The sequence below is a fragment of the Brachypodium distachyon genome, chromosome 4 (assembly GCF_000005505.3).
Source record: "Brachypodium distachyon strain Bd21 chromosome 4, Brachypodium_distachyon_v3.0, whole genome shotgun sequence".
Taxonomy (NCBI): domain Eukaryota; kingdom Viridiplantae; phylum Streptophyta; class Magnoliopsida; order Poales; family Poaceae; genus Brachypodium; species Brachypodium distachyon.
The window spans coordinates 32,900,349-32,914,975 of NC_016134.3; the positions used below are offsets into that span (position 1 = coordinate 32,900,349).

General features: G+C 45.0%; 1 protein-coding gene and 1 long non-coding RNA gene across 5 annotated transcripts; both read right to left on the bottom strand.

Moving 5' to 3' along the window:
• Nucleotides 1-780: 780 nt before the first annotated feature.
• Nucleotides 781-12,838, bottom strand: LOC100844116 (histone-lysine N-methyltransferase ASHH3). 4 transcript variants are annotated; one of them, XM_003577928.4, is made up of 12 exons: nucleotides 12,545-12,830; nucleotides 11,177-11,300; nucleotides 10,634-10,736; nucleotides 10,357-10,456; nucleotides 7,156-7,234; nucleotides 6,842-7,013; nucleotides 6,673-6,753; nucleotides 6,329-6,538; nucleotides 6,167-6,218; nucleotides 6,030-6,095; nucleotides 1,958-1,993; nucleotides 781-1,534 (listed from the first exon to the last, which is right to left on the bottom strand). In XM_003577928.4, exons 1-11 carry the CDS (start codon nucleotides 12,545-12,547, stop codon nucleotides 1,967-1,969), a joined length of 1,017 nt encoding a protein of 338 aa, XP_003577976.1. In that variant the 5' UTR covers nucleotides 12,548-12,830; the 3' UTR covers nucleotides 781-1,534; nucleotides 1,958-1,966. The 4 variants fall into 4 exon arrangements, 1 of the variants encoding a protein (XP_003577976.1); XR_001407889.2 differs by lacking the exon at nucleotides 6,167-6,218 and having other exon boundaries at nucleotides 781-1,208; nucleotides 6,219-6,538; nucleotides 12,545-12,838; XR_001407888.2 differs by lacking the exon at nucleotides 6,167-6,218 and having other exon boundaries at nucleotides 6,219-6,538; nucleotides 12,545-12,838.
• Nucleotides 2,993-5,927, bottom strand: LOC112272467. Its single transcript, XR_002966289.1, has 2 exons — nucleotides 4,199-5,927; nucleotides 2,993-4,109 (listed from the first exon to the last, which is right to left on the bottom strand). It is a non-coding gene; the product is annotated as an uncharacterized LOC112272467 (long non-coding RNA).
• Nucleotides 12,839-14,627: the final 1,789 nt, after the last annotated feature.

Consider the following 14,627-nt stretch of genomic DNA (forward strand, 5'->3'; position numbering starts at 1 on the left):
AACATGATGCTCACTTAGGAAACAATTTAGGTTGTTGAGAAGACTCTTTCGTGGTCGTCCGCCTCGGTTTTTGGCTGAAACCGCACACACATGCGCCATCCCTCCCCCTCCTTTTGTCTCTGCCAACCCCACCCTATCCCTCTCTTTTCTCTCGATCTCTCCCCTTAAGCCTTCTCCTAGACAACGACGTCCTCCTCCTCCCCACACGCCGCCGCACACTCTCACTCACTCTCTCCCCCCACGTGTCAGCATGACCTGTTGTTCTTTCTGAGATCCCACGGAAGGCCGCCGCCCTTCTCCACGCCATCGCCGTCCTCCCCCACACCACTACGCTGGATCCCGCACTGCCTGGCCTCCCTATGACCGGATCCCACCTCACGTTGGTCTCTGCGCGCTGCCGTCAGTGCTCGTCGCGGAGAAAGTATCCTATGAAAGCCGTTCTTAGATGAAAACGTGCAAACCAAAATCAAGGCCGTTGGATGAAAGACGTGTGGCCTAAGATAAGCATTGGCAACTTTTTATTTAGGCCCATAAGTTTGTTTCAAATCAACCCGCAGTCCAACTTCCTACATTTTGCATTGGATTTGTTTTAAGAATAATCTGAGATACCATTATCCCCACAAACCGAAATAAATGGCACTTGTCAGTCGTCACGACGGCAGAGCATGTTACATGCTGTAAAAAAAACAGTTGATTCTAGGCAGACAGAGAAAGGAAATGCCACTTTCTTTAAGCAATTACGAACATCTCATCAGCAATCACCAAGTTCACTCAGCAGCATTTGTACCCAGAAAATAGGATAAAATTATGCCCAGTTTGATGAACAGAAAACAGTAGAAGAAAACTGATTTTTGAAGGCCGAGACTACAGGAAACAGGAAATCAACGTGATTCAAGAGTGGAACACAATTTTACAAGGTCTGGGGAACAGATAAAAAATAATCTAATGTGAGGGCAGAACTCTGATTTCTACGAGGCTGGATGACACTGAAAAAACTCCGATTCACCGGATGGAAAGTTGCACCAAGTACTTCCCATTGATGATTTATACTCCATTTGCAAGCTGCTAAGATAATTTCATATTCAAATTGACTGACTTCAACACTTTATTATGTTTTCTGAGAAAAAAAAATTACAATGGAGTGACAGGTTCTGTTGAGATGGGGAATAAATTGGATGTATCTGTTTGTACACAGAAACATAAGGATCCTGCAGAGAGAGAACATCCATCAGACAAGATTGCCAATTGCTAACTAAGAATATATGCTAGCAAATGTTTGGACGTGGGAATTTCTGTCTCCTGTTTAGTTCAAATTTGAACCATGGGTAAAAATAACCCTATCTATTTTTTTGGTCAGGACCAAACCCTTCACCCACTCTAGTTCACTTTTGTTTTGAACACTGGCAAAAATACAGACAAGTATAACCTTGTCCAAAATGGCTAGCCAATTTTTTTGTAGGGTTGACTTGGGCTAAACTAGATAGTACAAAGATTTCCATAGAAATACATCTCATCCAAATAGCAGATGCCCTCCCTGCGGAAACAAAACAAAACCCAGTAAAAAAATGAAACATAAACTGCAACGTGCAGGGAAAAACTCCTAATAGAAGAACTATATGCCATCCATGGAAGAAAACAGAGAAACCCCTCTTCAAAGCCCCACACGCTTAGAAAGAAAGGCCACATATGCACATGTGGACAGAAGAAACAAATAACCCTTCCCTGCTACATAAACGAAGTCCAGGGTCACCCAGAATGTGTATCTGATGATAGCTCTTGTCAATATCCTTTTGCAGATGGATATATTCTTCGTGCACATACACATGTAAAAAATAACTTTATGACAAGAAAATTAACAAGATGAAAAAAAAGCTGCAAAGTTTAACAAGGACAGCCAATAGAAGGGTCTGAACATGAATACACTAGGCTAATTTAAGTAGTTAGTCATCATTCTTACCTTCAATTATCAGTCTTCATCTGGATCTTCTGGACGCTGTAAATAGATAAGGTCAAATGAGCAGGATTTTCTGCAAGCTATTGAAAAACTGAAAATATATAGGCTTCGTCATTCCAATCACAGATTCAATAAGACGTTCAGTTTTAAATCAACGTAGCATTCAATGAAATTTCGAGAACACTGTCTGGTACATCCCAGCGAATAACACAAACAAAAATCAAGAGAAAAACAATTTGCATGCACACCCCAACTAGAGCAAAATTCAAATAATAAAACCCTATGGGTGAGGCTATCAAGAAAGAAAGAATGAAAGAAGAGACCACAATGCTGCTGTCTTCGACAACACTCCCCCCAACATCGCTTCCCTCCTCGACCTGATAAAGGCGGAGGCTCGGCAGTGGTCTAGGGCAGGAGCAGTGGGCCTGGGGACGCTGCTGCCGCTGGATCCTAGTTAGGCGCGTCGTGTTGTAATCGGGTGTGGTCCGTGACCTTGTACATAACCTTTTCTTTCTATCTATGCATCGAGACGCAAAGCTTTTGGGTTTTCTCGGAAAAAAAAGAAGAGATAATGTAGACTGATTTTTTTTCAGTTGTGTTTTTGTCTGTTTTTGATTTTGTGGCTTTAAAAAAATCAAATACTGGATGTTGACCTGCAACAGCAATAGACCATCTGTTTTTAACAAGGGTTGGCAACCCACTAAGAGGAAATGTCCTTTGCAATTTGGATCTCAGAAGCTTAACTAAGTGTGGAAAATTAGCCATTAACTAAATGTATGGGGTCCTTGGTCCTGTACTAGCAATATTCTATAATGATATCAATCCCAAAACAAAAGACTAGTCGTGATGCTAATCTTTTCCAGAGTCGAATTGGGATAAAGGCATCCCATTAGTACAAGAGACAAAAGACTAGCGGTGCAAAGACGGAGCATCAATGATGCAATGGACAAAGGACGAGACAAGTTCCATCCAAACAGGTTTGATAATAATGCTACATGAACTGAAACAGGAGTTGAAACATTCGCTGTGGACCTTCAATGTAGCTCAAGGATGAAATGATATTTGCATATTTTTATGTAAGAGGTTGGATTTTGTACATGCACATGTACACATGAGCTATCATGTCCACTCAGGTGCGTACATGTGATTTTAGATCCGTACTGTCCAAACCCACTATCCCCCTGATGTGGCTCTTTTTTTTCGCGGATACCCCGATGTGGCTCTTTCCATCTCCCTCTCTTCAAGCTCTGGCAAACCCTTCACAAACGGTACTCTCTCTCTGTCTCTTCTTCCTGCACTCAGGTAAGAACCACTTCACGCACATCCTCCCCTTTCCATGGCCCCTCATGTTCTAGATCGATCTGGCATCCATTTCCGTCAAGGTTGATGTGATATCTTTCTAGCTTAATTGGCAGCTCATCATCGAGGCTGTCGCAACTACTGTCTTCGTCCACCAGGACTGCTAGCTAGTTCGTCGGCTGTTCCTGCATTTCATTTTGTTTTCTTCTCCTCAATGCTCTCAGTTTTGTTTATGTGTTGGTGTTCATAGATAGCAGAGGAGGCCGCTCCTGGCGGCTGGTGCAGTCACCCATGGAGAGTTGTCACCACCATCTGCTCGGCATCAACATCTGGGGCGGGTACATGTCCTAGCTGCTGTCTGGCCACCCAGCAGTGCCACGGAGTTAACCTAACCAAAGTTCGAGCTGACTCTGCCACAGGTGGAAGACAATGCATTCATTGTGGCCATCACCAGAGTTCCGACCAGGAGCCCGCCAGTCCAAGAGAGAAGGTATGTGCAGAATCTGCCACAGGAAAATAGCGCGAAAAGTTCATAACTCGATTAATTCAATTCACCATGTTTTTTGCTCCACTAGATCCAGAGGACTAATAGATTCCGCGGGGAGCAGAGAGGCCGGTCGCAAGAGCAGGCTGCACAAGAACTACCTCAATGTGTTCTTGCTCAATTCCCGATTGATCTATCTCGCTGTGTTGGTGAGGCGAAGAGCAAATCAGTTAATTCAGCTTATTGCTGACAAAGTCATTGGTGCAGTGTGCAAGCGAGGTGAAGCACCCAGTGATGAAAATTGAGTTCTGCAGTGATTTCGGAGTGCTCCAGCCCAACAAGTTTGAGATCCATGGTTCTATGCTCACTGCTCTGCACCAGAAAAGCATGAGTGACATGCTATGTATATCGCAGTATTGCAGCACTGTACAAAGATTAATATGGTATGTGTTGTTAATTACTTTGTTTTTTCATTGCAGTTGGATCCCCATGCTGGGAAGAGCTTTTGATCACCAAGCACTCGCCTCTTAATGCTGACCACTCTTGAATCGCTTGTGAAGTGCAGTGTCAAGCTGCAGTCAATGCTCATTCCTCATCAGAATCTCGCAGATGAAGAATTGCCATGATGTTGCTAATTGAATTAATTTGATGTGTGATTTGTTCTTCAAACTAATATGATCAAGCAGATCATTCTTGTTACCGTGTTCCCTGATTCCAATTGTTGTCATTATTGGATGAAGATATGTTGTTTACTTGATATTCATGTAGTTGATAATTTGATAACTAGAGCTTGTTGTTGAAACAATTTTGATTGGGTGCCTGAGGACGTTTTCTTTTTCATGCTATATACCCTGATTTAAATTATCGGCATTCTTCACTCAATGGATGGAATGATGGATGTGCCAGGCCTACATCCTGAACCTGGAGGCAGATGGAGTTGGTGCACATGCACCAGGAGCTCACCCTGGCCAGGCAACAGCAGCAGTAGCCCTGTTGGTGGTTAGTCTACTTACTACAAGCATCCTTTGATCCAGGCCGAATTGTCCTGGGATCGATTAATTGCAGGCGCTTGATGTTAAGACTGAGCTCAAGGTTGTAATGGCAAAATTATTGATATGACTTTCTCTTAATTGTTTCTTGGCATTGGCAGGTGTGGCGGCATTCAAGATGGAGTCCGTGCGGTGGGTGTGGGGAGGGGGCAGGCGAGCTGCGGGCAGCGCTGCAGCACACTCACGTGCCACCCCACCTCCGAGCGCCTGCAGACGCCAAGTTGGAGCATTATGACCCGCTGTTCCGCGCCAAGTCATGCCGCCGTCAAGCACGACGTCTTGTCCATCATGTGCGAGGAGCGTTTCTTCCTCTGGATTGCTGGTTTCCACCCCTCTGACCTCCTCACTGTCCTGACACTGCAGCTGGAGCTCGAGCCACAGTCACTGGCAGAGGAGCAGGCCGAGGCAGTGAGCTAGCCCCAGCGAACGTCATGGCAAGCAGAGGACACGCTCGCGCATGCCCCAGAGAGTGCCCAACAGTCGTGCGCGCATGGCCTGGAGAGGCTCCAAGAGTCGCTCGCGAGTCCCTGTTGCAGTCATTTCGACTGGTGGCGATGGAGACGTGAGAAGAAGGCTTAGTTTTCGAGATGGAGGTGCGGTGGATGGTGTGGAAGCTGGAGGAGCTGACCAGGTTCATGGAGCAGGCAGACCACTGCTGGCTGCGGAACATCTACAAGATCTTGGACATCACTGTACAGAAAATGAGCAGAGTGAAGATGTTGGAGGAGGGTGGCAACATGTACCACCAGGAGCGCAGGTTTAAGGGTGCGAGAACGGTGGCCATGAGTGAGGGGGTGAGAGAGAGAGACAGTGGAGAATACAATGGAGTCAGGGGAGACGATAGAGTAGTGCAAACAGGATGGTTTAACCCCCTAGCTACAGAGGTGCTGCCTGTCTCTATCTCTAGACAATCCCATCAAGTACCTATTCAGAAAATAGAAAGTAAATAAAGAAAGCTGCTGGCCATTTCCCGCACTTTTGTGAATCCTAAAGCACATGTGCATACATGAACAGCCAGGATATCTCATGTGTGTAATATGCATGCACCAATGCTTTTCCCTTTATGTCAATGTGAGTAATGCGACAGTTATTTCAACGTCAAGAGAAAAAACTAACCAGAAGCTAGGAAGTAACTATATCATGGTACCTTTTAGGCTACTGACAGCTAGAAAAATACATTTGGGCTAGCCAACAACCCAGATGCTCCAAAGATAAACTTGTTCGGCGAATAAGAATGTCATACCGGTAGGAAGTTCCAATCTTCCTCTCCCAAATCAAATTTTTCAGTAGTTTCTTCATCAAACAGTAACTGAACCAGAACAAACAACATAAGCAGTTACTCATTGGATAACATGAAAAATCATCTATTGACAAACTCACAGTATGCATTGCAGTGTACTCATCATAGTCATATATAACTGCTGGGACATACCTGAAAGGAACAATGCTGTGAGAGACAAGGGGTAAAATGGATCACAAACTGAGGACAACAAATAAAGGACATCTAACTCCATGATCAAATTTGAGGTCGTCAAGGCATACATTTTGTCCCGTCGATCCCACAAACGGATAATCTCCCCAATACAATTATCCGAGGTTATCTTTCTTTTTTTCACAATATGCTGATCTTGTGAGCTTCCTGAGTTGCCATTGTGAAGAATAATTGAGTTGACCGACTTAGAGGTGCCAACCATTTTTCTGCATTTTGAAGATCCACAGTGGCAATCTTGATCTGCTCCAAACTGGACAAATCTATAGATAGGGACAAGAGATAAGAAACATCATAACAGTTCCATATATACACAATGCAATAAATCAAGGTGGGTCAAATAACTTTATTCATAATGAAAAAAAAACTTATAAACCAGGAAACTGGATGAACATACTTATAGTCATAGGTTAGCTCCTCTCCTTTCTTTATGTCACGAAGAGCAAAAATTCCTACTCTGGTCTCTCCATCTACAGTCCTGAAACGACATGAGGCTTATATCAGGGACATCAACATAGATTTCAGGAGTAGGGCATGCATAGAACAACCAGTACAACATAACTAACCATTTCTGCATCTCTGTGTTAGGTTGACAACTATGATTGATAAACCTTGACTTGTTTCCCTTGTTTGTTGCATCAATGACCATGTTGCTACTGACCTCACAAAGGTAAAAATTAGTGTAGCGCTGTCTCTTCATTTTCCATAGTCTTTCCTCACAAGTTCTGTCATCAATAACTAAAACATTGATGCAGGATACATGGACGTTAGTTTAATCGCCTAGCGCGCAATTGGAGAAATCATCAACATAATATATAAAAACTATAGTATTTGTGTACATTTAATTAACTTGCTCACAATACATTGAACAAAGCCATACCTTCTCCTACATATTCTATAATAAACTCTCCTTTCTGTATTCCATCATCAGCTACCAATCCAAAGCCACATTTCTCTGTCTACATAAAATAATAGTCTTTTAGGGAACTGATGAGAAGGGATAAATATGTACGAAGTAAAGTTTTTATGAGACAATTAACTTTATACAGCATTCAGAGTTTCACATGAAATCTTGAAAATGGAACACCAATAATAATTTCGAGAAACCAGAACATCAAATAGTTGCTTAGATTCTCTCCATACTTTAACACAGAAAAGTATGCTTTCCTCCTCACACATTTTAAGTTTGCCAACTGTAAAGTATTTAATGGTTTTTTTTACTGAAAAGTACTCAGTGCTTGAAGTACTGCTTCTATTTGCACATGAAGATGCTACCTCACAGGATAAACGAAGTTTCATAGAGAAATGGATTTGCCATGGTTTAAGACACAGGATTAGTTGTGGACAAAATATGACTCTATACCACAGTATTGTTGAATATTTATGCAAACATATATTCATCTCTACAAACATGCACATATAAGGGCTAAACCAAAATACACAGGACACAGGGATATGAATAATGCTTCTGAGATTTCTCTTAGATCTAAAGTACTTCCAAAAATAACAAAGAAAAATTTGCAACTGCTCATTTCAGAAATAACTAATGTTATTAAGGAAATAAAGAAAAGCATTCTAAATGGAACATCATAAGGCATAACAATGTCAATACTAGAGAACATAGTAGCATAAATATTAACCAAGGGGAGATGGTGCAGTACTGACTATAGAAACAAATGCCTTTAGTACAAAAAACAGTCCCCTGTTGACCCTGCTGGACAAGGCAAATGTAGCAGTTGTTTGCACACAGCTTTACATGACTGTCTGCCCTCATACGAATTGGTAGGAACTAGGAAGCTGTTGCAATTTTGTGAATTGGTATTTCTATTTTTTTTTGTAGATGATAGATGCAAATGGGAATCATATAAATACTGATAAGTCTTAATTGATGTCGTCATTTTGTCCATAAATTCTTGCATCGAACTATTATGCCAAATCATTGCGTGGTTGTTATCTAGAAGACTAGAAGTTCTGTTTTTCTTTGTGCTTCTATAGCAAAGCAGGGGCACTATGCTAGTGCATAGGAAGTTTTCAGATATGGCAGGTAAAGCATTTTCTATCAATATGTTTGTATCCTCAAAGGCTAACACCTAAACACAAATCAGATGGAGTACGAACAAGCCAACAGTAGCAGGAATTGGAAGGAGAGGACAGCAGCGGCCAGCCGGGGTGGAGGGGGATGGTTGCTTTGGGCTACCAGTCAAGCTGCAGCAGAGTGAAGGACCACGGGCATTATGTCAAGGAGACAGAGGTAGATTGGAATCAGGAGCAGGGCTATTAGATATAGTTTTTTGCGTGCTGAATCACAGGTCCATCAAGGCAGACCGTGAACAGGAGATCAACATCCCTGCCCCTGCTTCAAGGTGTTCTTCCCACAATACACGGTTACCCCAATTGTGGTAGAAATATCACATCCCTGCTCCCTCTGGAAATTAGTCTGTGGAAAGAATTCCAGCTAAACAAAAAGGGGCATAATAGAGGGATTCTCTTCCGAGAATAGGAAATGGGGCCCCACTGGCGTCCCTAACATGTGAAGTCTTCAAAACGGCAGAGCAGGGTGACACATAACTGCAACGTGAAAGGGGTTTGATTCATTCAAATGTATTTTGAAAATAGATATCGTACATAAAGAAAGGCATAGACGATTTCTTTTAAGAAGCAGAGGACTGTATTCGTGGCAGGAATGGGTCATTACAATATCACTATCTGTTCAAGATCCATCATTACCATTACAAACTTCCATGATTTAGAGGTAATTTTCCCCTCAAGCTGTATTTCCATGTTTCATTTTCATCCTCTACTGAGCATCTCCAATGGCATCCCCCAAAGCTAACCCAAATGTCCTATTTGGGGGATATGGACATTTTGCTCCCAAAATCATCTCCCAATGGCATCCCCTAAACAGACAAAATGTCAGAGCATCTCCAATGGCATCCCCCAAAGTTATCCCACATGTCCTATTTGGGGGATATGGACATTTTGCCCCCGAAATCATCTCCCAATGGCATCCCCCTAAACGGACAAAATGTCATGTTTGTCCGGATACATCCCCCAAACTTGCCCCAAATTTGGGGGAGGTTTGGGGTGCCCGAACATTGTCCGGTGCTCTCTTTTGTCCGCCCCGACCCCACAACAAGAGATGGGAAAAGGAGAAGAAAAAGTGAAAAGGAGAGGAAAAAGGATAAAGAGAAGAAAAAGCTAATTCAGGAGAGGAATTTGGGGGATGTGGTTGGGTGATGAGGGCGGACATGGGGAGGACACATGTCCACTTGCTCTCCCAAATGACCAAAAAAAGGTTTTTGGGACAAAATTTGGGGGATCCCATTGGAGATGCTCTCATGTTTGTCCGGATACATCCCCCAAACTTGCCCCAAATTTGGGGGAGGTTTGGGGTGTCCGGACATTGTCCGGTGCTCTCTTTTGTCCCCACCGGCCCCCGCAGTCTGCCGCCGCGATATTTCAACCTCCAGGAGCTCCCCCTGCCCCCACCCCCTCTCCTCACCTAGCATTAGCAACACGCAGCCGATGGCTACCCCGGCCCCGCCCGTAGCTGCCTCGCGGGGCTCACCGCCCTGCCTCCCCAGTTCCCCGCCTCGTCAATTCCATCACTCCAATTACCCAATCAGAATTGGGAAATCTCCTCTGCGACTTGTGCAACTTCGGTTCATTGCTTGCTCCTCTGTCCACTGTCTTCTACCCAAATTTTTGTTCATTAGTATATAGCTAGTTGAGATCTGATGAATTGATGATTTCCCTTTGATAATTCGTTGTTTCAATTTAATTTTATCAAAAAAAAACTGAAAAAGAATTTAATGTTATCAATTACTTAGGAAAAAAATTGTCAGAACTTTTTTGGCCTGGGGCATGAGCAATTCCTGGCTCCACCGTTCCCTATGCACCTAAAGGGCATGAAACTAATTCTCTAACCTCCCACAACTTCTATCAAGGTATCCGCAAAAAAATCATCTGCCTAATAAACCGGAGAGTACATAGAAAGTTGATCACTTTCTATGCAAGGTTCACACACCAACTATAACAATGAAAATGTTCCTCATTACTTTTCCCCTTAAAATGGTCATACCTTGATCAATTTGGTTTTTTTCAGAGGCCTGAGCTGGAATGATTTATTGGCACACCTATTCTCACATTTGCAGTTTGATGAACAACAAGAGAACAGCATCCTGCACGATAAAATAGTGTTTCAGGAATTTGACACAAGATTGCTAGAATTTAACAGTGCAGTAATCAAATAGCCAAGAACTTGTACAGTTTCTTCATTTCACTTCAACAGAGAATAAAGCAGTATTAGATCACTGGCTGTAAATTTGTGCTGCATGAGAGAGAGAGAGAGAGAGTACCCGCATTGGCAATCTTTTCCACAAGCGACTGATGATCCAGAAATAAAAGGGCAAGAACAGAAAATGCCGTCATCTTCAACCCGTTTCTTAGTAAGATAAACATCTTAGTAAAATTAAGGACAGCAATAATATGAAAAACAAACATACCTCTTAACATGTCCAAATTAAAAGTACACGTCAAGGGGGTGTAAATGAGCAATGACTGGATCTTCACTCACGAAAAAAAAATGAATGAACAACATTATATTGAGCCATTTTGAAATGCACCCCTTTGAACACATTACTGCGAAAATATAAAAACTCGTTTTCCCAAGTCATGCTGCTTTCTACTTTAACAAAAGGCTATACAGCATGAGGGTTTCTCCACTAATTACTTATTGTTATGGATGTACCACTAATCTAGAATCTAGACTGCAAGTGAAATGCACAGAAAAATATGATTAATCTTCAACCTGTCGTTTTGCAAAATAAAAATTAGGCTATAGTGCACATCATTGGCGCTCTGAGAAGTAATAGATTTAAGGAACCAGTTGGTATGGATACTTCGCTTAATTGGTATATAGTAGCCTAACTTCCATTCTTTCAACGCAGGTGGCAGATCAAAATCTACAAAATCCGCAGGATCTTGCAGTTTCCTGGTCAATTTATTGAAAACATCTTCAGGTTTCTGCAGAACAAAATAGCTGGTAAATAGGCATATAAGATATCAACTATAATTTATTTCTTTTCATCTCTTTCAGTTTGAATTAGTTTTGGGTTGAGAACTAATATCTAGGACATTTTTCAAATCTGGTAGGTTAGTGTATCTATGATACTCCCTCTTCCCAAAAAAGATGTCGTATTAGCTTTTCATATTTTTTCCCAAAAAACATGTCGCATTAGCTTGGCCTGCCCCTAGTGCTAATTAAGGTTGCCAAAAAACGTGCAATTGGTGGCATGCATAGCCATGCACTGGTTGAGCTCTTTGCATGCACCAATGGCTAGAAGTACCAAGGTGAAATTTCGCATCCGTGCTGCCAAAATAAATGCTAATAGAGCTAGCTCATGAATCTCATTGGTATTTGGGATTTTGCTAATACGACATCCTTTTTGGGAAGGAGGGAGTATATATCTACCATGGACTTTTTTTTTTTTTGGTATTGCCTTTGTAGCCCAATGTCCACTGCATGACGAGAATGTAGCTGAGAGTGGTATGACAAGGATAATACAAGAACCGTGGGATACACATAAACTTGTTAAATCACCAACTGCAACTGGTGTTCTAGTGGAGGTACCGAGGGTTGTGCTGACTGCTTAAGCTTTAGTTGCCAGAGCTTCGCATCAGCTCAACTATACCCGCCCCCACTCACCCCTAAGCATATATCCTGGCTCCAACCTGTCTAGACTCTATAACAGATAAATACAGTATAGCAGTGGTTAACGGATGACCGTGTGATGCAGTACAATTCTATTAAGCACCTTTCAATAGGCAAGCACAAGTCATGTTGCAGACAGACACATGTATGGACCTGGGGATTCGCCATTTGGCCGTGAAAAAATGGCAAAACAGGAGCACGGTCATATATAGTTCAACTATTACACTATTTGCACACATTTATCTAATTCTCTAGTCTTGACGCGTTTATGCTAAACTGAAACTGAACGTAAGCCGGACAAATCGAACCGTAAATATGATCGCCACAGTTAAGAAGTTAAAAATGAATAAAAAAACTACTGTACTGTTCAAACAGCCAAGAATCTACCAAGCTGCCTATTTACAATCTCTCAACATCCCAAGTCAACAAAAGAACAACCTAGCATTGAGAAAGGCAACTTCGCTGACAGTTTCGCGTACAGACTCCGTGACTGCCCAAATTCAGCAGCGAGGGCACGGTGTCCTTAAGCTGATGATCTAGAGGACAAGGAACTCACCATGACTGCCGGCACCGGCGGAGGACCCAGCAGGGCAAGGTAGGGCGGCCGCCCTACCTTGATTTTTGCCTCAGTTACGAATTGGGGCAGATTAAGAAGATCAAAGGGGAGCTAGGGCGGAATCCGTTCGTGGGGTGATGGGAGGAGAAACCGTCGGGAGCGAGAGAATCGAAGGAGAGAGCAACCTGCGGTGGAGGCGCTCGCGCGAGGTGGAAGACGAGCTAGGGGGCTGGGGCGTGGCAGCGGGGATGGGGAGGGAAGGGGCGGCGGCGCTCGCGCGAGGGGGGGAGAAAATCCTGCCAGAGAATCAGAGAACTTCTTTTTAGGAATGCCATTCTGCCAGCTTTTAAAAAAACCAGAATAGCATTTTTTTTAGAGGGAATAGAATTTAGTTAAGCAAAGATAGTTAGAGCATTTCGGGCTGGCCCCTACGCGTTTAGGGGCGCGGGCGTCCAAAAACCGACCCAGCCCAGCTCCTTATTCTCAAATTTTAGTCAGCGCCACCAGGCCGAACCCAACCCATAGGGAGGCGAGCGGGGGCACCAGCGAAGTGTTTTATGGCACGGGCCCGTTTTGTCAGCGCCATTTATCGTCCTCACCGGTTTCGCCTCGGCTTCCCAGGCGAGTTATCGCGGTCGTCAGATCAAACCGCCGCCCCGTCTCGTCGGCTTCCACGCGTCGCGCCCCCGCGCATTCCCAACGACGTTTCTCACCGCGTCCACACCCCTAACGTGTTAACTTCGGCGCTTATAAAAGGCAGCACCGCCCGAGATAGCTCGTCATTCCTCTCCCTCGGCCTTTTCCTCCCTCGCCGACCTCCTCTTGCCCTCCTCCTCATCGCCGATGAGATGGCCGACAACTGGGACGACCGGCGCTGGCTCCGCCTTGGCGAGGCCGAGGCGCTCAGACGGGCCGGCTGACGGGTGCTCGGCAGCACGAACGGATCTGGGAGCACTACTACGACGTGCTGACGCGTGGAGCAGCAGGTGTTGCCAGAGTGGGATCGTCACACCGGCACCGCCTGGGCCGGCCTCTTCGAGGCGGAGCACCGGCGCGCCGTCCGTGATGTGCCGCACCCGATGGTGCAAAACAACATCAAGGGCCGAAGCGCCTTCTGGCGACAGCCGGGGCGGTCCCTCGAGGCCGTCCTGGCGCACATCGCCGCCGGCACCTAGCCACGACTCGACGGCGGTGCTCCCCCGCCTCCACCACTGGCCGGACGCCCCCGCTACCTAGGCGGTGGCTCTGGCTCGTCCTCTTCTTCATCGGCGGGGCGCACGCCATTGCTCTAGCTCCGGATCCTCATCGGCAGGAGCACAGCAGGCCGCGTCGCCGTCGCACAGCCACCTCCGCCTCGTCTGGCCGACGCCGGAGCCGGAGTGGGCGCCTCCGCCGGAGTACGAGAGCACCGCCATCGAGCCCCGCGGTGACTCCAACCCGGAGAAGTTTTCGGGTCTGCGCGCCGCCGAGTGCGCCAGTTCGCACGAGGCGGAGCAGCGCCGCCTCCTCGTCTACATGGTCTTCGAGGCCGAAGTCCAGGCTTTGCTGGACGAGGAGGAGGCGAAGGAGTCAGCGAAGCAGAAGCCGGCACTGGCACCGGTGAAGCAGGAGCCAGGTGTCATCGTCCTCGACTCCGACGACGACGGCTCCGGCTTCAACTTCTACAACGACGGCAACAACGCCTCCTAGATCGACCGGCGACTAGGGTTTTTTTTAATCATGTAAATTATCGCAAGTTTGAATGAAATGACGCGAACTTTATGAATTATCGCAAGTTTAATTTTGTTTCGAATTTATTATCGGGGGCCCGGCTAGGACACGGTAGGGCCCCAAATTATCCTTTGCACCGGCGTCCTTCATATGGCCCAAAAATATGACAGGCCGGACGCCATATATGGGGGGCCGGCTGGAGATGCTCTTACATCCTCCGAGAAGATGTCACAAGAAATCAGGCGGGTCCTCATTCCACACACTTCGGATGGGGATCTGGCATTCTGATTTCTTGTGACATCTTCTCGCGGATGGTGTAACTATCTTTGCTTAATTAAATGATATTCTGGTTTATTCGGGCGGGATGGTTCAA